This window comes from Dromiciops gliroides, chromosome 2, assembly GCF_019393635.1.
Source record: "Dromiciops gliroides isolate mDroGli1 chromosome 2, mDroGli1.pri, whole genome shotgun sequence".
In the NCBI taxonomy this organism is placed as follows: Eukaryota; Metazoa; Chordata; class Mammalia; order Microbiotheria; family Microbiotheriidae; genus Dromiciops; species Dromiciops gliroides.
In genome coordinates this window covers 16268280-16293399 of record NC_057862.1, presented here as the reverse complement: position 1 = coordinate 16293399, position 25120 = coordinate 16268280, and the positions used below count along the sequence as shown (strand labels likewise).

The 25120-nt window shown below is 36.7% G+C and overlaps 1 protein-coding gene across 1 annotated transcript in view; it reads left to right on the top strand.

Moving 5' to 3' along the window:
* PCDH15 (protocadherin related 15) overlaps positions 1–25120 on the top strand; it is a 2141593-nt gene that overhangs the window by 1673878 nt on the left and 442595 nt on the right. Inside the window, exons 13-14 of the mRNA XM_043982395.1 lie at positions 8149–8257; positions 21320–21432. Of these exons, the coding sequence (XP_043838330.1) occupies positions 8149–8257; positions 21320–21432 (222 nt within the window). The remainder of the gene's footprint in view (positions 1–8148; positions 8258–21319; positions 21433–25120) is intronic.

The window sequence follows — 25120 nt, the reverse complement described above, 5'->3', positions numbered from 1 at the left end:
AAGCATTCATGATAAGCTATAGCAGTGAAGAAGAAAGGAGGTAGGGAAGAGATGTTTTAGAGGTAAAATCCACAACCCAGAAGTCCAATAGACTAGATACCAAAATGGATTATTTTCACATGGACAAATTAATTTTGTCCCACATCAGCATAACCTCAAGGGCCACTCAAGCCATGTGGAAAGTCAGCTCAGATTGAATAAAGCCTATTAATCATGCAAATATGAAAGTGTGACTAACACAATAATGCATGAAAATCACTCAAAATGAGTTCTGGGACCTTCATGCTTGGATAAGTTGGCTTGAAATACTCATGAAACCAGGAAACAGCCAGTACAATTAGCTTCCACTTGGGCACAAGTTTGACTGTCAGAAGTCTGAGCTAATGATTCTAATAATCTTCAGTCAAATATAAAATTTCTCTTCAGTAAATTTTCATTTATTGTTTTGTACAGAGTACTTCAATAATTAAAAAAAATAGAAAATCTTAAGAATATGTAGAATTTTTGACAGAATTATAGTATATATCATTGTGACTTCTTTAACCTCATGTTGTGGGTCACATAATAAAAAATATTGGAAAAAATGGCCACTGGCTACTCACCAAACGAATGACATAAGGGATAATTATTAATAATAATAATGGGGGCAGCTAGGTGGCATAGTGGATAGAGCACTGGGGGGAACCTGAGTTCAAATCCAGCCTCAGCCACTTGACACTTACTAGCTGTGTGACCCTGGGCAAGTCACTTAACCCCCATAGCCCTGCTAAAAAACAAAAAAAAACAAAAACAAAATAATAATAATAACAGTAAAAAGCTTACTCTATTAAATGCCTTTAAGGTTTTCAAAGCACTTTTCTCAGAAATGCTGACTAGTAGCCAGGCCAATGATGATTATTATGACATTTTATAAATGAGAAGATGGAAACTTAGAGAATTTAAGAGATGTGAAAAAATAATTATTAATAATGGATTTCTTGGGAGATGCAGGGATCAGTTTCTCAGTGCTCCCCTCTGCCCCCCTCCAGAAAGTGCAGTTTTTTGAGAAATATCAGCAATTTGGAACAAACCCAAGGGAACAAAAGAAATGGAGATAGATTCTTTTGTCTAGTTCTGTGAAAGACTAATGAAATCAAACCTCACCTAGATAATGGACTTTGCCTTAAACAACTTTAAGTCTTACCAAAGGTGTATTTTTCCTGATGCCATCTTTAGAGTTTATTTTAATTTAGACCATCTTCAAATCATGTCAGTCAATGGAAATGAATAATGCTAACCAATTAACTTTGATCAATGTATAATGACTCACATCTATCAAAAGAGGCTTTTTTTAGATTTTAGAGAATCTCTTGGTTCTCTCTTTTAAGAGAGCATAGGACTGGTAGGTCTTCTGAACTCTCTTGGGTCTCCTTGAGAACATGTACTGTCTCTCTGGAGAACAGCATGGGTCTTTTTGGCTTTTCTCCTGCTGATGTGATCTCTCATGTTGAAGCTCTCCCCCTGCTTTCTCTACCATGAGGCTGGAGCCCACGCGAAGGAAGACACATGGTCAATTCTTTAGTGGTATATAATATTCCTAAATCAAAATATGCTTACCCCAAAGCAATAGCAATAGTAATTACTTTAAAAACACACAGAGATCTGCCAGTGCACCAGAACTACTAAGTGTCTGAGGTGGGAGGTAAACATAGGTATTCCTGATTCTACAGGTCATTCTAGCCTCACCTATACCAAACTGATGAGCCAAAGTAGACTGGTTAAAGCTGAGATATCCTGATTTTTAAACCTTTTGTTTTAGCCAAGTCACAAAGCATTTATTAAGCATCTACTGTGTGCCAACCACTGTGCACACATATCTAAATGCACGTCTGTATATATATAGATCTATAACAAATGAGTATGTAATTTGTCTAAATATATATGCATGACCCTCAGAGGACTAGGGAGATATTATGGGAGTTCGGGCCCACCTTTGCAGAAAGTAAGGTAAGGGCCAAACCTGAACTATAAGCATGATAGCTGTGTGGTGGGGGAAAGGGGAAAACAAGGTCCCCTAAAGCCAAGACTACCTAATCTTGCCTCCATTCTCCAAGGGGTAATAGGCATAGCATTGTATTTTTGTCACCCTTAAACATGTCTAATGTAGAGGTACAAGTCTTGGTCCAGAAGGAAAGTTATCCTCCTGCTCACTACTAAGAGGGAGGGTAGCTCTTAGCTTATACTCACCAGCTCATGCCTGCCCCAAGCAAATACTTGTTAGACAAAAGCCCATCACAATTAGCAAATAACAAATAAACCAATTCATCCAAGAAAAACACAGATATTAGAGAAGTTCTCAACATTAAAATACACCAAAAACCCCAGAAGACTAAATAAACTCTTCACCTAAGTGAGATTTTCAGCTCAAATCAAGAGAGAAAGATTAACTTCACTCAGGGAAGCTCCCTCTCAGTAGTGTCTAGAATTGTAGTTCCTGCAGGTCAGGACATTGCATTCCTGGTAGGCTACCATATATATGCATAGCTCACAGGGTTAAAGTCACCTATTCAATGTCTTTATCTCTGCACTTACCACAAATGAGGAGATCCTTTTTCCACATCTTTTTCTCAAGAGTATCTGGAACCAACAAGTGTATCCTAGATGGTTGGTATGTATTATTGTTCTTCTTCTCTTAACCAATAAGAAGTCACGTCTGTCTCCAAATATACAGGGGCATGCAAAACTGTTTAGTCTTTGAATTTGTTGCTATCCATGTCATTTGAAACTTAAAATGAAAGATTATTGAATTACTTTCTGTTTAGTTCAAGTCAAGGATAAAAGTCCTTTAAAATTTCTATTCATGTTATGATTACAGCTATTTGGAATTCTCTTGATATAGTTCCTTAACCTCATGGAGATGGTCAAGCCAATAGGAAATCTATGGATTTATTCTGCCCCTCTAGCCATTATCCTGGATCAAAGTTTATACAAAGCTACTGAGATTGAAAATAGTTGACCTATGCCTGGAGTGGATTTGAGTGAAGTTCACCTCAATCAACACCAATGTCACCTCTCTTGTCCTATCACTCCTTTTGGCAAAGGAAATCAAAGTATTTCCATCTTGAACTCAGAAGAACCTGGCAGGGCTTGACCCCAAGCCCTGTTCTTACCTAGTAAAGTATGCACCTGAGTTTTGGTGGGTGTGCAGGTTCAGTGCATTTTTATGAATAAAAAAGATAGCCAACTAGATTTTAAGGCATTTTTATCACTAGTTCTTGTGATTGTTAACCATAAATATGGAGTTTTAGACTATTGAATTCATTTCAATTCAACACCACAAGCATGGATGTCATGGGGAAGGCACTGCCTTGTATACAATAGGGATTTAATAAATACTTGTGAAATTAAAGATTTAACAAAAAAAAATTACTATGGGCAATTGAATGTTTTAAAAATCTTAGATTTCATCTTATGGTTAATCCCTATTCAATTCAGTAATCAGTTACTAAGTACCAACTATATGGACTCTGCTAGCTGTTTACTGAAGGAACTGACCTTCTACTGGAGAGATATTGCATTTACAACAAAATATGAAGTGACCAAGAGAAAAAGCAACTTGGTTGGAAGGAACCTTTTATGGGTAGGATAAGTAAAGGATTCCTGTAGGAAGAGCCAATTGAGCTGGGTCTTGAAGAAAATAAGTAATTCACTTGTACACTCATAAGCAATGAGGACTTTATTGTAGCTCTTATGATGTGACCTGTTTGGGCATTCTTTTGGTCTGCTTACTATCATCTAGTCATTTTTCAGGAGTGTCTCCCTCACAATGACTGCATTTGGGGTTTTTGAATATTAAAATATACTTTTTGTGTCTGCCTGTCTCCTACAAACAGATCAAAGAAATAATGTTTAATCTCTCCTACAAAATTAATAAACAGATCTGAAAAATTATAATATCTCATAATATCTCCTTCTAACCAGATCAGAGAACATGATATCCATACCTGTCCTCCTATGAAACAGATCAGAGACAAACAGAAAAAAACCATAATATCAGTTTAATATTTTGTCTCAAGAAGAAACATAACACATGATTATGTGGAGTCTCCCCTTCTAAGAAGAGAGCTTAGAGACTCCCCATTTCTGAGGGTATACATGGGGTTTTTGTCCACTGATTACAGGGCATTGTCAGTTTCAATGCTATGATACAGAAGCAAAGGCAGTTTAACAATTTCAGTTATAACAAGTATGGAGAAAATATGGAAGCATCATAATAAGATTACAGGATTCCGAAAAAAAAAAAAAAAAAGGTTTGGCAAGGATGAGGACTCCCAGATGTTACCATAAGATAGAGACTTACTAACTTGAGGGAAAAGAAGTCACTAGGTAGCATCTTTTATCTGCTAGCTATCTGGGTTTATTTTGGAGTTCATTTGAAGGACATTTTGCTCCTATTAATCCTATTAATCCAGGGTTTCATAAAAATACTTTTGGATAATAATGTACCTCCATCAAATCCAGGTGATCCATATATTCATATTAACAGGGCTTTCTTGGCAAAGATACTGAGTGGTTTGCCATCTCCTTTTCCAGCTCATTTTAGAGATGAGGAAACTGAGGTAAACAGGATTAAATGTCTTGCCCAAGATCACACAACTAATAAGTCTCTGAGGCATGATTTGAACTAAAAAAGATGAATATTCTGGACTGCATGCCCAAAACTCTATCCACTGTGTCCCTATCAGCTACTAATCCCAAAGATGTGAAACCAGGCCTTGAATATATTGTTGAGCTCATGGGTAGATGATGGTACCTTTTTTTCCATTGAAAGATCATAGATTTAGAGCTAGAAAAGAGCTTAGATTAAGAACATCACAGATAATTATGTAAATGGAGATTGTAACATAGGTCTTCTAATTCCCAATAGTGGATTTGTTCCATTGTACCACAATACCTCACAATAGAATCTTCTGTTTGTATTAAAGTAATTATTTTGAAATCTGTGGAATTACTAACATTTTAAAAGCAATAGAAAAAAAGACTGTAATAATAAGGCTAAGGTATGAAGAATGACATATTTAAAATTGCTAAAAAATGACATTTACTTTTATTAAAATCATCACTGATAGAAAGATTAGTGCTAAATTTGGTGACCTGAAAATATTTTAAAGACAATCTTATTGTAAATTATGACATATTTTGGAAAAGCAGCATATAACAAGATATTGATGCTCAATTATGAGACAAGAGATAATAACTTGATTTATTGTACAAAAACATAAATGTAAAATAGCTTTCACTTGAATATAATTTATTTGCATCAGACTGTTTTGTAACATTGATAATTTTGGAAGGAAAGACTATGATTCTTACATTGTTATAAATCATTCCATCAATCAAATAGGAAGCTTATCTTACAAAGCAGTAAGATTGTTTTTAAATCTCCAATGTTGAATTTCCATGGGGAAAATGAGAATTTTATTGAATGTTAATTTTTTTCTTTCTTTATATTAATTTCAAGTCAGATAGTCTATGAAGTATGGAACAAGGGAAAAAACAAACAAACACTGAATCTGAAGTTGAGAAAAGCTAGAGTTCAAATCCTGGTTCTGGCATTTAATTCAGGGTTACCCTTGGCCCACAGCGTAGCACCTGTGACATCCCACACTCATATGAGCCCCCTGCGAAAGGCTGACTCAGCCTCAGGGAATACTGTGGGTATTCATATAGTCAATATCAGTACTTTATCTGGAAACAGATAGTATGCTTCATAAATAGTCTTTTGGTACCGTCTTGAATTATTGTGTTGCTGAGAATAGCTTTATAATAAATCATTCACAGTTCTTCATTGAAAACTATTGCTATAAGGGGGCAGCTAGGTGGGACAGTGGATAAAGCACTGGCCCTGGATTCAGGAGGACCTGAGTTCAAATTTGGCTTCAGACACATGACTCTCACTAACTGTGTGACCCTGGGCAGGCACTTAACCCTCATTGCCCTGGAAAGAAAAAGAAAGAAAGAAAGAAAGAAAGAAAGAAAGAAAGAAAGAAAGAAAGAAAGAAAGAAAGAAAGAAAGAAAGAAAGAAAGAAAGAAAGAAAGAAAGGAAGGAAGGAAGGAAGGAAGGAAGGAAGGAAGGAAGGAAGGAAGGAAGGAAGGAAGGAAGGAAGGAAGGAAGAAAGATATTGCTGTTAATATGTACAGTGTTCTTCTCCTGGTTCTGCTCACTTACCTATACATAAGTTCATGTAAGTCTTTCCAGGCTTTTCTGAAATCATCCTGCTTGTCATTTCTTATAACACAATCATATTACATTACAATCATATACCACAACTTATTTAGCTATTCCCTAATTGATGGACATGTCTTTCATTTCGAATTCTTAGCTACCAGAAAAAGAGATTTTTATACACACACACACACACACACACACACACACACACACACACACACACACACACACATATACAAATATGTCCTTTTCTCTCTTTTAGATGTCTGTGGACTATAGACCTAGCATGGTCATGATGGATCAAAGAATTTGATCAAAGTTTTGATCCTGATGGATCATAGCTTTATCGCTCTTTGGGCATAATTCCAAATTGCTCTCTAGGGTGGTGAGATCAGTTGACAGTTCCACTAACAGTGCCTTAATGCTCCAGTTCCGCATCCCTCCCAACATCCAACATTTCCTTTTTTGTCATAATACCCACTCTGATAGATGTGAGAAAGTACCTGAGTTGTTTCAATTTGCATTTCTCAATAGTCATTTAGAAAATTTTAAAAATACGACTACAAATAGCTTTGATTTTTTTGGTCTCAAAGCTGCCTATTTGTGTATATTCATATATTCAGAACTCATAATTCAGTTGTCCCAACTAAATTGTTTAATTTTACTAGTGAGAGAGAAGACAAAATTAATTCAAAATGAAGGCATTTAATGAAATAGTATAGTAATAAAAGATAACCACCATTCTAAAATCTGGACACACTACCACAAATACACATGAAATTAATGGAAAGAATGGAGACTTATAGGGAGAAGAAATGAGAAGAAATGAGAAGCATACTCATAAGGTGCCCTAGTCACAAGACTTCAACCTAGGAAATGCTTAAACTGCCACATCTCTTTCAGTTCCATTTTTCTCATTTGTAAAATTGGATAATGTTAGTAGTATCTATCACACTGAATTCTTAATCTCTCAAGAATGAGATTCTGAATGTATTCATCCATTTAATAAGCATTTCAGATGTATATTCTATGTGTTAAGCACTAAGCTCGCTGGTCTTCCAGGCACAAGGTAGATGTAGTGAATGTTATTAAAGTTGGAAGCCAAAAATGGGGCTGGGAAATGAGAATGCATGTCAGTATTGGATCCTCAATAAAATGGATGCTGCTGGTAGAACTCACCAATGGGAGAAGGGGGTAGAACTTATATAGAGAGAGGTATTTCAGATATTGTTTTCTCTATTTGGTGGGAATAGAAACCAAGTTATCCATGATCATAACACATAATAAATATGTGTTGGAGGTAAGATTTCGACCTTTCTTTCTTACTATATATAGGCCAATAACCTAAACCTCCCTAGAATTAGAAGATTTTCTTAAAATCATGTCAATGTTGGGTGCAGCTAGGTGGCACAGTGGATAAAGCACCTGCCCTGGATTCAGGAGTACCTGAGTTCAAATCCAGCCTCAGACACTTGACACTTACTAGCTGTGTGATCCTGGGCAAGTCACTTAACCCTCATTGCCCCGAAAAAAACAATTAAAAAGCAAAAAAGCATGTCAATGTACATTAGTTATAAAGAGTTAAATATCCATGTTATTAATCTCTTTTACATCCATTATGTCACCATATCAAAGTTATAATTTCCATGGTATGAGACCTCTTATAAGGAATCCCCGCATCAATAAAGGTAGCAATCTGTTTCTAACTTACTCAATAAATCTTAGGGAGTGTCTGAGGCTTGGAAAGGCCAAGGTATTTGTTCAGAGTCACATAGCTAGTTAGTATCTGTCAAAGAAGAGACTTGAACCTAGGACCTCCTGACTCCAAGTCTAGCACTGTGCATACAACGACCCTCTGCCTGACTGTAGAAACTTAGGACTTAAGATACTGATTTCTTTAATGAATCACTTTTATTAATCTTTCTGAATTTTATTTCAGGAAGAACTGAACCCCATCACTGTCACACCCCCAATCCAAGCCATTGATCAGGACCGGGACATCCAGCCACCTTCTGATCGTCCTGGGATCCTCTATTCCATCCTTGTGGGTTAGTATCTGCTAATCTTTTCTCACATTTCCATTAGTGAGTGATCAGAATCAGACAGTCATAGTATAACAAAGGATCTTGAAAAAGAAAAAAAAAACATTTGGGAAATAGGGGAGGAAAGGATTGTTGAATTAAAATTAAACATTTGGGTAATTTTATCATTTTTTTAGGATTTCTGGATCATTTATGAAATTTATTCCCATTTCAAAATTTCTCTAGCTTCAAATTGGTATCTGAGACGAAATTCTGAGTGGAATTCTTATAATTATGTAGAATTTGGCCTAGGGATAAATAGAAAGAAAAATGGAGGCATAAAAACCACAAATAACAATTAATTCTTTACATAGGAAAGGGAGATATGATTTTTTCTTAAGCAAGTCTTTCCTACATGTGATCCCTTTTAGTGTTATTAGAATATTTGCTTCATTTGCAAACTGATAGACCTCAATTTCAAGAACATAACACAGTAAACTGTTTATTTGTAACAATGAAGATATAAAAGAGAAAATGACAAAATATTACCTATGAACCTCATGTATATAGTATTTTAATCAATTTAAAAACTAAAAGGTCCTTGGCCTTCTTTGGGATTAGCTCTAGATAACCCTTCGAAAACCTGTTAAGGGACACAATTTAAATTAACTTGAATTTCAACAATTTCAATTTTACTACATACTTCTGCTGTCCTTTATGACATAGGATAAGATTTTGGTAAAGTTCTATCTCTCTCTCTCTCTCTCTCTCTCTCTCTCTCTCTCTCTCTCTCTCTCTCTCTCTCTCTCTTCTCTGTATCTCTGTCTTTATCTGTCTCTGTCTCTCCCTCTCCCTTCATTCCTCTTTTCCTCTCCCTCTATCTCTGAGCATCAAAGCATTCAAGTGTTAAGGAACACATCAGTTCTTTGTGTTTTCCTAGCAGGGTTTAGAAGAAAACATGGTGTAATTCTCCTTGATTTCACTGAAATGAACACACCTCCTAACAAGCCACAGAGCATGTTTGGGATGCTAAATTCTTCACATTGTTCTTTTTTTTTAATAGCACCACAACCAAAGACATTTTTATTTAAGAATATGTAATTCTCCATAAGAAAGAGTATGGATTATAGTTCTCAATAACATGAAGGAATATTCAAATGAAAAGGGGAAAGCAAATTTTTCTGCTGGCCTATCCAGGATATAAAAAGTCCAGAGAGACTTGGAAAAATGAATGAATGAATGAATGAATAAAAAATATCTTCTGGAAAAAAGTACCAGTGAACTTTGCTAGATATGTTAAACATAGCTGTAAGGAATTAGTTGTGTTTTGGAGTTTTTATAACCCTATCTTTGCTTCATCATCGTCAGACTGAAAAGATGCAAGCTTTAAAAGCCTAATAGAAGATGGCTGTGTACTTTAAGAGATTAAAGAACAAACAACACAAAGAACATTTATTCAGTCAAAGTATCAAAACTCAGTACCTAAGCCCCACCTGGAGTTCCCTCATGCCCACATGGGCCTGGCCAAATTACAATGGGGACAGCCCAGGGGGTATGTTAAACCAATTGGAGAGTTGGCCCGGATATAGAACCACCCTTCCTATGAGAGAGTCAGAAAAGGGGAGAGAGGACTCTCAGACTCTCAGAAAGAGAAAGGAAGGTTGAGAGAGGGAGAGAGGGGCTGGTGTGTTTTGATCTTCAGACCTAACCAGGAGACACTGCAAAGGTGATTCCAGGGGGTGGTGAGTTTGTGTTGCTTCCAGTGAGAGTAGGAAGCAGAGCTTATTTGAGGTACCAGGGAGCCTTTTTACCCTAGAGATTAGATTCTCTATCTCTATCTCCTTTCTCATTGTCCCTGGCTTTATTAACTCCACTTGTGTTGCAAATTTTGTTACCATTAATAAAACTTGATTTGTTTGTGGAAAAGAGGGTGTTAATCTCCTATTTTATTAGTCTGGGAGACATAACTGGAACAGAGGCAGTTTGGAGAAGGGGAAACTCTGGACCTAGACGTCCCCCATTATTTTCTGAACCGCAATATTACAACGAGTTGCCCAATTAAATCCCCATACGAAATTTGACCCTAACATAGCCTTCATAGTAAAAAAAAAAGTTATATTTTTTATTATCCAATAGTGAAGAAACTCCCAAGTGTTTTTGTTTGTTTTTTTCAGATTAAAAACAATAATAAGTCTATATTTTCCAATAGAAGGATAACCTGAGATGCTGTTGCTAATGTCCTTTATTCAGTGGCTACATTGTTTATAATTTCTGGGAAAGAGAGCTTCTTCTTGGATCTTTCAATGTGTTATGCTAAATGGGATTTCAAATCAGTTGTTGTATATGTTGGAATACAGGCTGACTCTAAAGAATCTGAGCAGATGGACCTTGGAGAAAATGAAGTTCCGTACCAAGTCTTCCTTATTAGAAAAGAGGATTTGAACTGAATCTCTGGGTCACAAACATACATGCTATTTTTCCTGAGCTCTCCTAATGAATCCATTCCAAAGAAATACTCAGCCAACAGCATCTTTCTGTTTGCCCTAAGGGGTATAATTCTTTTATAGTAAGATATATTCTTCCTTAGACACTCCTTGGTAACATGTGCTAAATTATTCACATGTGGGATATTCAATCATGGAAATGGTGCAGAAAATATTTATTTTTACCTTATTGGTTTTTCTGCATTTATAGCTTTCCTTTCTGGAGGTGATTATGAACCTTATAGATAAAAAGATGAAATGCCTTTTAGCATGTTTATACATGGTGGAAATGTATAGTAGATTGTCAATTAGGGAATACTAATATAAGGAAGGGACAAAGAGTTTAAATAAAGATCTCTCCATTCATCTGTCATCCTAGTTCAGAACCTTATCTCCTCTTAGCTGAATTTTTCCCATATCCTCCCCACTGGATTTGAACTCAGGTACTCCTGAATCCAGGGCCGGTGCTTTATCCACTGCGCCACCTAGCCACCCCTATTACCATGCCTTTGAAAAGACACCCCCCCCTACATGGGATGTAGTCCCTCTCACCTTCCTCTATTCCAATCTCTAGTTTTTTTAGGGTTCATCTCAAACCCTACTTCCTTAATTGGCTTACTTTTCCTTATATCTATCTCAGTAAGTAGCATCCCCTCCCTTAGTTTATGTTTGCCAATCATCTTCATGGTGATGATAATTGTTCTCACAGAAACAGTTGTAAAACTCCAAGTGAGAAAATGTAGAAGGCCCACAAATGACCCTTTAAGTGTAACCATCCTTAGGGAAATGTTGAAACAGTGGAGACTGAGAAGGAATAGTCAGACACATAGGAGAAGCAGGAGGTAGCAATGTCACAGAAGATAAAGGGGCCACAAAGACAAAAGGATGGTAAATGACATGAAAATACTCAGACATCAGGGGATATTGAATAAAATAAATAAATGACAAAGAGTGCATTAAACACTATGTCCAGCACTGTGCTAAATCTTGAGGAACCAAATATGGGGTTCAAGCCTAGTATTTTTGTTCAGGATTCATTGCATTGTCTAGGAGAATACTTGAGGCTCTGGTCTGTGAATGGTTGAGAGAAAACAAAACTTCTTTCTTCCTGCTTTGAGAGAGGACATAAGCAGATTTAGCAAAAAAAACTTTAGGAAAAGGAAAGACTTTGGGGAGCAGCAGACATAAAAGGAAGCCTGCACCTTGGCATTTCCCTGACTTCTCAGCTGAGATGTTAGAGAATATCCCCTTGGGTAAGATCAGAGATGTGCCTTTTCTGATAAGCAAAGATATGTATCTGCAGTGAATAAATTCATGCAACCTGGGTGTTGTTTGATTCATTCAAATGTTTTGTGACTCCTCTGATATCTGTTTGGTCTTTGGACTAAGAATTTTACTCACTATTCACTACTCATGATGGTCTTTTGTGTAACTAGCAGTTGGTGTGAAGAGGTCAAGCCTTTGCATTTAAACTTAGAGAACTCCTTCCTTTTTTTAAAAAAAAAAATTATTTATTTAGTTTTAGTTTTCAAAATTTTTTTAGATAAGATTTCCAATTTCAAATTTTTCTCCCTCCCTCCCCTCCCTCCCCTCTCCCCTAGACAGCAGGTAATCTGATATAGGTGTTATATATATATATATATATATATATATATATATATATATATATATATATATATATGTGTGTGTGTGTGTATGTGTGTGTGTGTATAATAACATTAAACATATTTCTGCACTAGTCATGTTATAAGAGAAGAATCAGAACAAAAGGAAAAACCTCAAAAAAGAAAAACAACAACAAAAACAAACAAAAAATAGTATGCTTCAATCAGCATCCATATTCCACAGTTCCTTTTCTTTTTCCTTTCTTGGATTTGGAGAGCCTTATCCATCATGAGTCCCCTGGAACTTTCTTGTACCATTGGATTGGTGAGAAGAATCCAGTCTATCACAGTTGATCAACACATAATGTTGATGATAATGGATATAATGTTCTGGTTCTACTCATCTCATTCATCATCAGCTCACATAAGACCCTCCAGGTTTCTCTGAACTCCTCCTGCTCATCATTTCTTACAGAACGATAGAATTCCATTACATTCATATACCACAACTTGTTCAGCCATTCCCCAATTTATGGGAAGCCCCTCAGTATCCAATTCCTTGCCATCACAAAAAGAGCAGCTATAAATATTTTTGAACATGTGGGTTATTTTCCCTTTTCCATGATCTCTTTGGGAAAAAGACCCAAAAGTGGTATTGCTGGGTCAAAGGGTATGCACAACTTTATAGGCCTTTGAGCATAATTCCAAATTGTTCTCCAGAATGGTTGGATCAGTTCACAGCTCCACCAACAATGCATTAGTGTTCCAATTTTTCCACAGCTTCTCCAACATTTATTATTTTCATTTTTTTTGTCATATTAGCCAGTCTGATAGGTGCCAGGTGGTACCTCAGAGTTGTTTTAATTTGACTCTCTCTAATCAGTAGTGATTTAGAACATTGTTTTCATATGGCAATATTTAGCTTTGATTTCTTCATCAGAAAACTGCCTATTCATATCCTTTGACCATTTCTTAATTGGGAAATGACTTGCATTCTTATAAATTTGATCTACTTCCCGATATATTTTAGAAATGAAGCCTTTATCAGAAGTACTGGCCATAAAAATTGTTTCCCAGCTTTCTGCCTCCCTTCTAATTTTGGATGCAGTGCTTCTGTTTGTACAAAAACGTTTTAATTTAATGTAATCAAAATCATCCATTTTGCATTTCATAATATTCTCTATCTCTTGTTTGGTCATAAACTGTTCTCCTTTCCAAAGATCTTAAAGGTAGACTATTCCTTCTTCTCCTAATTTACCTATGGTATCACCTCTTATGTCTAAACCATGTACCCATTTTTATTTTATTTTGGTATAATGTGTCAGATATTGGTCTATGTCTAATTTCTGCCATACTATCTTCCAGTTTTCCCAGCAGTTTTTGTCAAATACTGAATTCCTGTCCCAGAAGCTGGTTTCTTTGGGTTTATCAAACACTACATTACTAACGTCATTTACTACCATGTCTCCTGTGCCTAGCCTATTCCATTGATCCTCCTCCCTATTTCTTAGCCAGTACCAGATAGTTCTGATGACTGCCACTTTATAGTAGAGCTTTAGATTTGGTACAGCTAGCCCACCTTCCTGTGCATTTTTTTTCCCACAACTCCTTCCTTTTTAAGGAATAGTTACCTTGAAAGAAATTTGAACCTAAGGAGGAGGGGTACACATTTCTTTAGCCTAGCAATGTTTTATGCAGAAGGGCATGACGTGGATAGGAATAGACATAATTCTAGTTCAGTATCCATCCCTTAGAAGAGTAGAGTTGTCAGGTCTCAGGATTCCTTTATACAGGAATCAAAGTTTCACTTGGAGAAGAATAAAATGGATTCTAGAGATTTCCATTCATGCCTTTCTATTACCCATATTTGGACAAACCCATGTGGGGCAAGATATACATGCTTGTGTGTATGCATACACATTACACACTTTAGACAAATACAAAAGCAAAAACAGTCCCCTCCCTTAAGGAGTTTACATTTTAATAAGGAAATATAACACATATTAGTATTTGTTATCTAGGGTAGAAGGGCTGGTTCTGAGAAGTTGCAGGGATGTTGATTGGAACTGCTGTGAAGTAGATTAACACAAGCCTTCCAGGAAGGATGACAGAGTTAATCAGATCATGGTTCCTCATGAGAGCCCTGAAAAAGAAGGCTGTTAGATTAAGCCCCAGACAGTGATGATTCAGTAATCTGTCTCCCAGAGAATAGATTCCAAGGGGTTGAGAAGTAAAATGGATGTGAGTGAGTGGAGGCAGAAAGGTGTTTGGAAGTGAAAGTCAGAGGAGATATAGACTGATGGCTTGAGGAGACAATGAAAGGCTTTCTTAAGATAGATAAGCTATGAGAATTTTTAGAGAGTACAGAGAAAGAACTATCATTTAGGGAAAATCAGAAGATGAGAGACAAAATAGGGAATAATGTGTGAGAAGATAGGGTGTGAGATCAAGAGTACAAATAGAAGAAATAATCATAGGAAGGATAAAGACCATAACCTACCTTATAGACTGGCAAAATGGGGAGATGGATGGGGATCATTAGAGGAATGTTGAGGTAGGGGATAGGGCGATTAGGAAATTTAAGGATGATAACCTAAATTTTCTCAGTAAAAAAGAAGATGAAGACTTTTATTTCGGGTGAGGGAACAATGCTGTGAAAAGTATGACAATCACCCAGGGAAGGGGTAAAAGATCACTGTGTAAAAGTGAGGTACCATTTAAGATTAGATTACCTGAATTTGTAGTGGACGGAATCATGATAGTCGCTTTACTTTCTCAAGCAATGATCAGAATCTCAGAAGTAGTAGAAGAGAAAGCGGATGACAGGAGGTTTGGAGAAACTAGAGATAATAATAATAATATAAATAATAATAAAAATGACAAAATTATCAATAACAGCCAGACAGCACTTTAAGGTTCACCAAGTACGTTACATGTATTTTTTCATTGGATCCTCACAATGACCTTGTGAAATAGATCCTATTTCTATACATATTATGCAGATGAGGAAACTAATGCCAAGAGTTCATGTGAAGACAAAGAAAAGTGCAGGTAGAAGGAAAAAAAAGGAAGGGATGGAACAAGGGGAGGAGGGCTAAGGTTTGGGAGCATGGATGTAGCCCACTTGTTTGGCCGGAGACTCCTTCATGCCCCAGTGACTGCAACTGGTATCTTACTGTTTCTGTATAGACTGAGTATAACGTGGGAGCACAATTCATACAGATCTTTTTAGTGACCATGACGTACCTGGGTAGCTTCTATCTCTAGATATATCCTACATTTCATCAGTTTATAAGAATATGGATTGTTCCTGCATAGAGTGGGTTTGGATTTGTCAAAGGGGGCTTCTATGAGGAGATGGGATTTGAATCCTGATAACTAGTCTTTAGACATTTACAGGTACCACTAAAATGTCTTTTAGCCTTGGATGCATTTTTCCTTAAAAGCCTTTTCATCTGCCTTTCTTGAGTGTTCTAAGGAGTACATTAAGACCACGTGTATTTTTCATCCTGTCGGTAATATTGAGTGCCATCCCCTGCAATATAATGGGCAATCCATCAATGTTCCCTCGTGATTGAATGCACTTCTCCAAATGTTTATTAGTCATTGGTTGCAATTGATAAAAGGTGAGAGGGTCAGTGCAAATCTGCACTTGAATTTAGCATTCTTGTTAAAAATATTTTGCCATGGGAACCATTCTGCCAGATAAAAATGAACAATAATGTACTATGAAATATATACTCATGAGAACTGGGCATAGATCACAGAGCTGGAAAAGGCCTTAGAGGACAAGAAAACCATTTTCTACCTGCACAAGAATCTTGTCTATAACAAACCTGACAGGTGGCCAGGAAGAAATAAAAAAAAAACAAAAACCCAAGAGCTCCAGGGAATAGGGTATCTGACTTCTATCTGAAGAAGTTCATTGGGATGCTTGATCACAAATTGGTAGGAGGAGTTTCCTTAACTCGAAATCTACAATGGTCCATTTCCAATGGCCTTCTATTGGTCCTGATCACGCCTTCTCTAGTGATGCAGAAGAAAACTCCCCCCTCTTTGATGGGGCAGTCCCTCAAATACTCAAAGGCAATTCTCAGGTACATTGATTCTCTCTAAGTTAAATATACTCAATCACTTCAACCTAGTTTGTGGCAAGGTATGAACTCAAGGCCCCTCTACCATCATGGTTGTCCTCTTCTGGATCCTTACCAGTTAATCCATATCCTAAAATAAAAGAGATCTATTTTCCCACTCCTTCCATTTGTGGAACCCCAGGCCTGAAAGTGTCTTGATTCATTAAATCAACTAAATGTAAGGGATCCTTGTGCCCCTAAGAGCCTCTGGGATCTTTGTGTCTAAAGTGAGAGCCACACTTTGATGAGGGGTCATGACAGGAGCAAGGGAGAGGGAGTCTGTGTCCCATAGGACTTCCATTGGTTGATAACATAGGAATGGGGGGCAGGGCTCTGTTCCTTTGATGGGGACTTCTGTTTTTTCTGTACCAGTTCTCACTCCTGGATACATGTGAAATTCTTTATTTCAGAAATTACAAGAAAGAAAATGAAACCATTTATATGACATGTGTGTGCCACGAGGCATTATTTAAGAGAACATAGCTATAGGAGAAATCTGAGTAGACATTCATAAAATAGGAACAACAATTCCATCTTTGTGACTTGAAGTAATAACTTTAAAACACTGTATACTAAAGTAGAGCTAAACCATGTTATCCCTCTATCCATCCATCTATCCATCCATCCAGTTACCAAGTCCTATCCATCTTTATAGTATGACTTTCCCCCCTTACTCCTCTTATCCCCTGTTCATTAAATATTGAATGAATAAAGCAATCTTATAAACACAAATGGGATACATTTTTCAGTCATAATCTTCTAGAAATCTATGCTTTTCAAATAAACAAGACACTTTGTAGCTATGTAATAAAAGGAAAATTATAACAAAATAATAATAAAATTTAATTTAAAAAATTAAAATTTTCCATGAGTTTTATGACTGTGTGCAAAGGGTCTTACCTATGGAAGACACAATGTTGATTTAAATGAGGTAAACAGTAATTCATACTCTCTCTCTCTCTCTCTCTCTCTCTCTCTATATATATATATATATATATATATATATATATATATATATTTACAGGAATATTAATTGTAAAAGCCAAATTCCTATTTTGGTAACACTGACATTTCACAAGTGTTCTAGAATTAATTACAAATAGGTTTTGTGTCAACATATTTTTAAAATACATAACTTTCCTTGACATTGTTGATAGAGTGAGAAGGAGCAGTAATAGGAATAGATTACATAGCATATATCTATCACTACCCAAATATTTTGTACATGCAAGGCCCTGTGTGGGTGCTGAGAATGGCCCAAGCACATATGAAGACACTATTCCTGTCCCTGAGGAACTTATTATTTACAGTGGAAAGACCTGGGCATGTTTGTAGGCAGAATGGAATAAGCCAAAGATGGTTTCATTTCTATATTTTCATATCCCCAGCTCTGAACACATAGTAATTGTTCCTTAAATAATTATTGATCTGAATTGAATATCAGTCAGAAAATATCAATTTGATTACAGTAATACCATTGACATAGTTCTATAAGGTTTACAAGTTGCTTTACATATATTATATTTTTTAATATTCACAGATCTGGAAAATATGTTATTATAATACCCATTTGACAGATAAGGAAATGGAGGCTGAGAGAGGTTGAAAGACTTGCCCAGTGTTACATGACTAGTCTATGTCTGAAATAGAATTAAAATCATATCTTTCCGACTCAGGTTCCATCATATTCTGTCCTATGATTCTCTCTGTGTCTCCTGCCCGGTTCCTCTTAAATCTTGCCCCCCATTTGCATAATTCCTGTCCTGTGCTGATCCTTTTTTGTTTATTGGTAATTTATTAATAAGTGTTTCTAATACTACAGAAACTGGGTGTCCAATAGGGATCTCTATTAAGATCAAAATAAGCTAATTACTTCTGGTATTAATCACAGGTCTCTTACAAGTTAATATATAAGAAATGCATAGGGGCAGCTAGGTGGCATAGTGGATAGAGCACGGCCCTGGATTCAGGAGGACCTGAGTTCAAATCTGGCCTCAGACACTTAACACTTACTAGCTGTGTGACCCTGCACAAGTCACTTAACCCCAATTGCCTCACCAAAATTTTAAAAATATAAAGAAAAAAGAAAAAAAAAGAAATACATAGCTAATAAACTTCCTGAGGAAAGGCACTCAGACAAATAGAGGCAACAGATTCTTCTCCTTTAGGGGGAATCTAAAGTTTGACTCCTAAAATATTTAATTACAAAGTGGCTTTAGTCCATAAGGTTAGAAATCCTGTCTCCTCGTTACCTGGGAAACAGGTTAATTTACAACTGTTCTCTGCCTTTGGACACTGTGGATGTATAAGAAGACACAATCTATCTTAGTCTAATGCTGTTAATGACTGGCAAAAAATACTTTTTGGTGGAGCAAAAGCAGTTTCTGATTTGGGGAATCACACCAATTTGGTTCTCAAAGAAGGGAAGTCCAAACTGGTCTCTCCTTGAATATCCAGAAGAAATATAGGTGTCTTGACATCAAGGTAGCAGGAAGAGCTGTCTACCAGGCTGCAGGTCCCACAAATGCAGGCATCTTGACTCATTTTATAAAACAAGCTTTGGGTTCTATGGAATAGATATGGAGATTCGCCCTTTCATTTCAATGGTATCACTCCCACTATCGATATTGGTCAGCACCTTTTATGTAACTCACAGTCTTAGAGAACTGTTGAGGGTACAGAGAGGTTATGCTTTGGCCAAGATCACACGATCTGTATATGTGTGAGAGAGAGATAGCGAGGGAGATATATAAAAATGTAGAGATGGAAAGAGAGAGGGAGAGAGGGAGAGAGCAAGGGAGAGAGCAAGGGATAGAGAGAGAGACAGAGAGACAGAGAGAGACAGAGAGAGACAGAGAAGGGGAGGGGAGGGAAGAGGAGGGGAATGGAAGGGAGGGGAGGAGAAAGAGACAGATAGAAACACAGATGGGGGGCATTACATAAATATTTCTTAAGTATAAACCATATGCTAGACACTGTGCTAAGGACTTTCAGGTTGATACTCTAAGACCAGCTTTTTGGCCCCTGTATAACACTGACTCAAAGTAAGATATATCATATCATCCCCCACAACCCTCCTTTGCTGTCTTACCTTCACTTGAGTACAATGTGTTTGTGTGTGTGAGTGTGTGTATTTGGGGTGATGTTAAAAGTTGTGATACCATTTATGAAGGAAAACTCTAATAGTTGATGGAGATTAGTATTTTTCTTTTGTCTTGGAAACATTGAGAGCTTCAAGATCTTACCTATGGTCAGAGAGCTAAAAGATGGCAAAGAGTGGAGTTGACCCCAGGTTGTCCTGACAAGGACAAATCTTTTATCTTCTACTCCCCATGTTGTCTCTCATAGTAAGCTATAAAGATTTTAAGTGGCGTTCTAATTGGATATTCATCTACTCAAGAGTCAGAGAACCTGGGTCCAGATCATGTCTCTGATACCTATTTAACAATACTTGATCCTCTTTAGTCAAATCACTTATGTTCCCTAGGCCTTAGTTTCCTCAAATGTAAAAGGAAGGGTTGGATTTGGTGGCACCTGAGGTCCGTTTAAAATCTAGATCTATGATCCTATTGTGATAGATGATGGATAGAGAGATTGATTGATTAATAGACAGGAGAAAGATATATAGGAGATAAAAAGATAGAGGTATTTAAAAGATAGACACACAGACAGGAGATAGAGAAAGATACAGAGATAAAGAGATGGAAAAATTATAGATGATAGATAGATACTTTGTAGATGAGTATAGGTCACAATGGAGAGATGTGCTAAGTGAGAATAAAGCATAGGTTCAGAACTCTAAACCTGGGCGAGCCTTCATAAGCCATTTAATGGAGCCCCTACATTTTCTATATAAGAAAACTGAGGTTCAGGGACCTTAATTGACCCCGAAGTACACAGAGATAATAAGTATTGGAAGGAGGGTTAGAAGCCACAACATCTTACTCTACAGTCAAGATGTTTTCCACTCTACTATACACTGCTATTCTATTAGAGTTCAATGAGGCATATCTGCCCTCTTGATACTTCATTCTCATGGTAAGAATCACTCTATGGGATTTGAATCTTCAGATTCTTCTTAGAAGATGTATCAAATTCATGTTTTCAAGTCTAGACAAGAAAAAACAGTAACACAAACACAAGCGAAAACAAACAACAAAAATGTTTCCTTCCTCTCCTTTGCACCTAAGCCAATGAGCTGCACATCACATCGGCCTGTTTTCTCCAGGCAGCCTTGTTTTTCTCAGCTTGATTTACTAAGGCCACCTTTCTTTTACTCCTGTGATGTTTAAACTCTAATGTGTGTGTCCTTACCTGCCCCCGCCCCTACTAGTGTTGGGGGGGAGCTAGCTAAGATTTACTTAGAAATTCAGCAACAGTTTAGGCTTTTAAGCATTTATTCAAATATATTAGAAGTGAGTAAAGAGAGAGAACTAGCACATGTCTCTGAAAAAATGGAAAAACCCTAGCTCAGATCTATACTAGAGAGAGAGAGAAAGAGAGAGAGAGAGAGAGAGAGAGAGAGAGAGAGAGAGAGAGAGAGCCTTCACCTAGCTGCTTATACTTCCCATAAAGTGAGAGTCCCTTTAGTTACCCCAGAAGCCCCCTGTCCAACAGGAAGAGAGGCAGTCCCCAAGCTAATTGGCTGGTAGCATTCAAGTCCATTGATTGACATGACTTAAAGGCAGCCCATGAACTTCTGGGATTCCAGGATGATCTTAGAAAGGTTGAATTCTTTCTCAGCAGGGGGAGGTGCCCCTGGTTCTCACACTCTTCTGGTAGCTAATGAATGAAGTAAATAGATAAATATGATGCTCATATTTATGATTTTGATCAATTACATGGTCACCCCTCAATGTCTTTCTGCAGGGACTCCTGAAGATTATCCCCAGTATTTCCATATGCATCCGAGGACTGCAGAGCTCAGCCTCCTACAGCCTGTAAACAGGGATTTCTACCAGAAATTTGATTTGGTGATTAAGGTAATTTCCATTCTGGTCTCATTTCCTTTTGTTTGCAATGTGTTTAGTAATAGATTCTCTAGGGAGGTGGGAAGATATGTCTACCTTAAAAACATCATTTTGGGAGCCAAGTCAATAACTTTGGGGAAAGAAAACAATGTGGACTCTGAGAATCTTAATTGTGTCATATTCCATTAAAATAATATATGCTATGTGAACAAAAAACATTTGCCAAACTATTTATGCCTAATGAAAATATCTGAATATAAATTCCTTATGTAAATATAATGAGGACTATAACACGTATCATATATTCTGTCTTTTACCATCCTGAACAAATTCCTTCTCAGATGATGAATAACTTTCAGACCACAAGAGGCTAATTATGTGCAATGTAAAAATGTGTATGACTTTATACTGTACTGGTCCCTGTGATTTATATTTCATATTTTCCATCTTTGTTTTTATTGTGTGTTTTTCTCTAGGAAGCTAAAAACATTTGTCTATTTAGAAACTGATTTGATTTATGCATGATGACTTGCCTTATGTTGAAAGATATTCATGGACATGAAAACCTTTTAGAATGATGGCAGATTACATTTATTATTTTAACTTTCCTTTGGAAATTACGATTAATATACATTTCAATTGAAAAAGCATATTCGACTTGGAAACACAATCAGTCTAGTAATTGAGGTTCATTGGACCTCCCTTCTTCTTTGTCTTTGTAATTGGCTTCAACTGAACATTTATTAAGTACCTATTAATTTCTTAATAAATCTTCAAACAATTGCTATCCATAAGAATCTTCCCTATTTTCTTATCAATGTTTTTCTTTCCCCCCAGGGCTGGGTGAATATCCAGCCAAATGTCACTCTAGTTATAAATGTGGAAACTGACCAGTTCACTCAAATCCAGCCTCAGATTCTTATTAGCTATCCTGGCCCCCAGCAAGTTACTTAACATTTGTCCACCCCAATTATCTCATCTATAAAATGGGAGTACTAATAGCACCTACCTCTCAGGGTTGTTGTGAGAAGAAAATGAAATAATATTTGTTTGTTTGTTTCTTGGATTCTCTTTTATATTCATTTAGTAGTATTTTATTTTTTCCCAATTATTTGTTAAGAACATTTCCAACGTTCATTTCTGTAAGATTTTGAGTTCCGAGTTTTCTTTCACTCCGTTCTCTAGCCTCCCCAAGACAGCCATCAATCTGATATAGGTTATACGGTCGAATCACGTTAAATGTATTTCCATATTAGTCATGTTATGGAAGCAAAATCAGAACAAAAGAAAAAAAAACACAGGAAAGAAAAAAAAGTGATGATAGTATGCCTCACTCAATCTGCATTCGAACTCCATAGTTCTTTCTTTGGATGCTGATGGCATTTTTCATCATGAAGTTTTTAGACAGAATTGTCTTGGATCATTGTATTGATGAGAATTGCTAAGTCTTTCCTAGTTGATCATAGCACAATGTTGCTGTTACTGTGTAAAATGTTCTTCTCATTCTGCTCACTTTGCTCTGCATCAGTTCATACAAGTCCTTCATGGTTTTTGTTTTGCATTGTTTTGTTTTCTGAAATCTATGTGCTCTTTATTTCTTAGAGCACTATAGTATTCCACTACATTCATATACCACAAGTTGTTAGAAATTCCCCAATTGATGGGCATTGCTCAATTTCCAATCCTTTGCCACCACAAAGAGCTGCTATAACTATTTTTTGTACATGCTGGTCCTTTTCCCTTTCATATGATTTCTTTGGAATGCAGACCTAGTAGTAGTATTGCTGGGTCAAAAGGTATCCACAGTTCTATAGCCCTTTGGGCATAGTTACAAATTGCTCTCCAGAATGATTGGATCAGTTCACAACTCCACCAACAATGCATCAGTGGTCCAATTTTCCCACATCTTCTCCAACATTTATCAGTTTCCATTTTTGTGATCTTATGTGTGAGGTGGTACTTCAATGATATTTTAATTTGCAATAATTGAATAACATTTGTAAGATGATTTGAAAAGTTTAAACCACTATATAAATGCTAGGAATTTAACATATAATTATGTTTGCCATTGAGAAAACTCCACCAAATATATATTTTTTCAAATGTAAATCTCAAAGGAATGGTAACAGACATTTATCAGATGAAGACAGTAAGTGTGCATGATGGGAAAATGTTATCTAATCATATAATTTTAGAGATGTGTAAGGGGCTAAAATTCTAGCTATGATGTCTAAAATCTAATGAGTGGTCCCCTTAAATGAGAAGCTTTAGCATCAGTCATTGGGCATTAAGCCTTTATTAAAGCATACCAGGTATTAGGAAAAAAAAGAACATGTGGAGTTAAGAAAAGGCCTATCTAGCCCAGAGTTCCAGCCTGGTCTGGTTCTTCCTCAAGTTCTCTGCCACAAGCCTGCTTCAACCATGAACTCTTCTCAAACTGAGTGTGGAAGCTTTTATAGGTTTGGAGCAGAGGCAGTCCTTTGCACACTGCTTGAAGCTGATTGGTTCGCATCTTCCAAATCCATTGGTCCACTGGACTTGAAGGTGGTCTTGAGTTGAGTTCAAATCCTTAGCTTCTGGGAACAATACCTTCTTAAGGGCTGGCCAGGTGTGGTTTTAATCTAATTAACTTGAAGTAGGCTAATCAGCAAAGTCAATCACTCTCACTTAATTCAATCAGTTTAGATTAATCTCCAGGTGAGCCTTTGAGTATCTGCCAAATCCCATTATTTTCCCACAGATGGAAGGGATTTCAGAGGCCAAAACTCATTTCTGAAAGAGTAAGCAAACTATTCTTCTTATAATGTATCTGGCAAGTGATCGTCACCTCTAGGGAAGGGAATCTGCTGTCCTTTAAGGAAGTCCATCCATGTTGAATGGGGTTAACTGCTGAAACATTTCTCTTTATAGTGAAATAAATTCTGGTTCTATGCTATATTCTGGTCCTGCTCTCTGGAGCAAAGCAAAACAATGATCCAGGTCTTAAATCCTAGACATATAAACCTAATGTAGATGTAGAATTGGAGGTTATGAGATCGGTTCCTTTTAGAGCAAATTTGCTGTTGTTCAGCCATTTTCATCATGTCCAACTCTTCACGACCCACTTCGGAGTTTTCTTGGCAAAGATACTGGAGTGGCTTACCATTTCCTTCTCCAGTTTTTGTTTTCTTTTTTGTTTTTTGTTTTTTACAGATGAGCAAACTGAGGCGACCAAGGTTATATGACTCATCCAGGGATACACAATGAGTAAGAGTCTGAGACCAGATTTTAATTCAGGAAAATGAGTCTTCCTGACTCCAGTCCTGATACTCTTTCTACTCTGCCACCTTGCTATTTGGTCAAATGGAAATGTTCATAATAGTTTGCATATATTAATCCCCATGTGAGAGTTCTCATTTTCCTGCTAAATATTAGGCTTTCATGGCTATTAAATGATGACCCCAAATCTGACTTAGTTTATTGATTGCCATTATCTCTGGAGTCTTTATGTTCGTTGTGCCAGGGGAATCAGGTGCTTCCCAACAAATCTTTCCCCAACCCTGACAATTAAGACATGAAATCTTTATTTTCCTCAATGACCAGAAGCAAGTGTACTGGTGTACCTGAGAATGGTAACTCAGTTTATCAATTATGAAAAATCCATTACCACAGGCCACAGATAATGTAGTTCAGTGTTTTAATAATATTTTTGTTATTAATG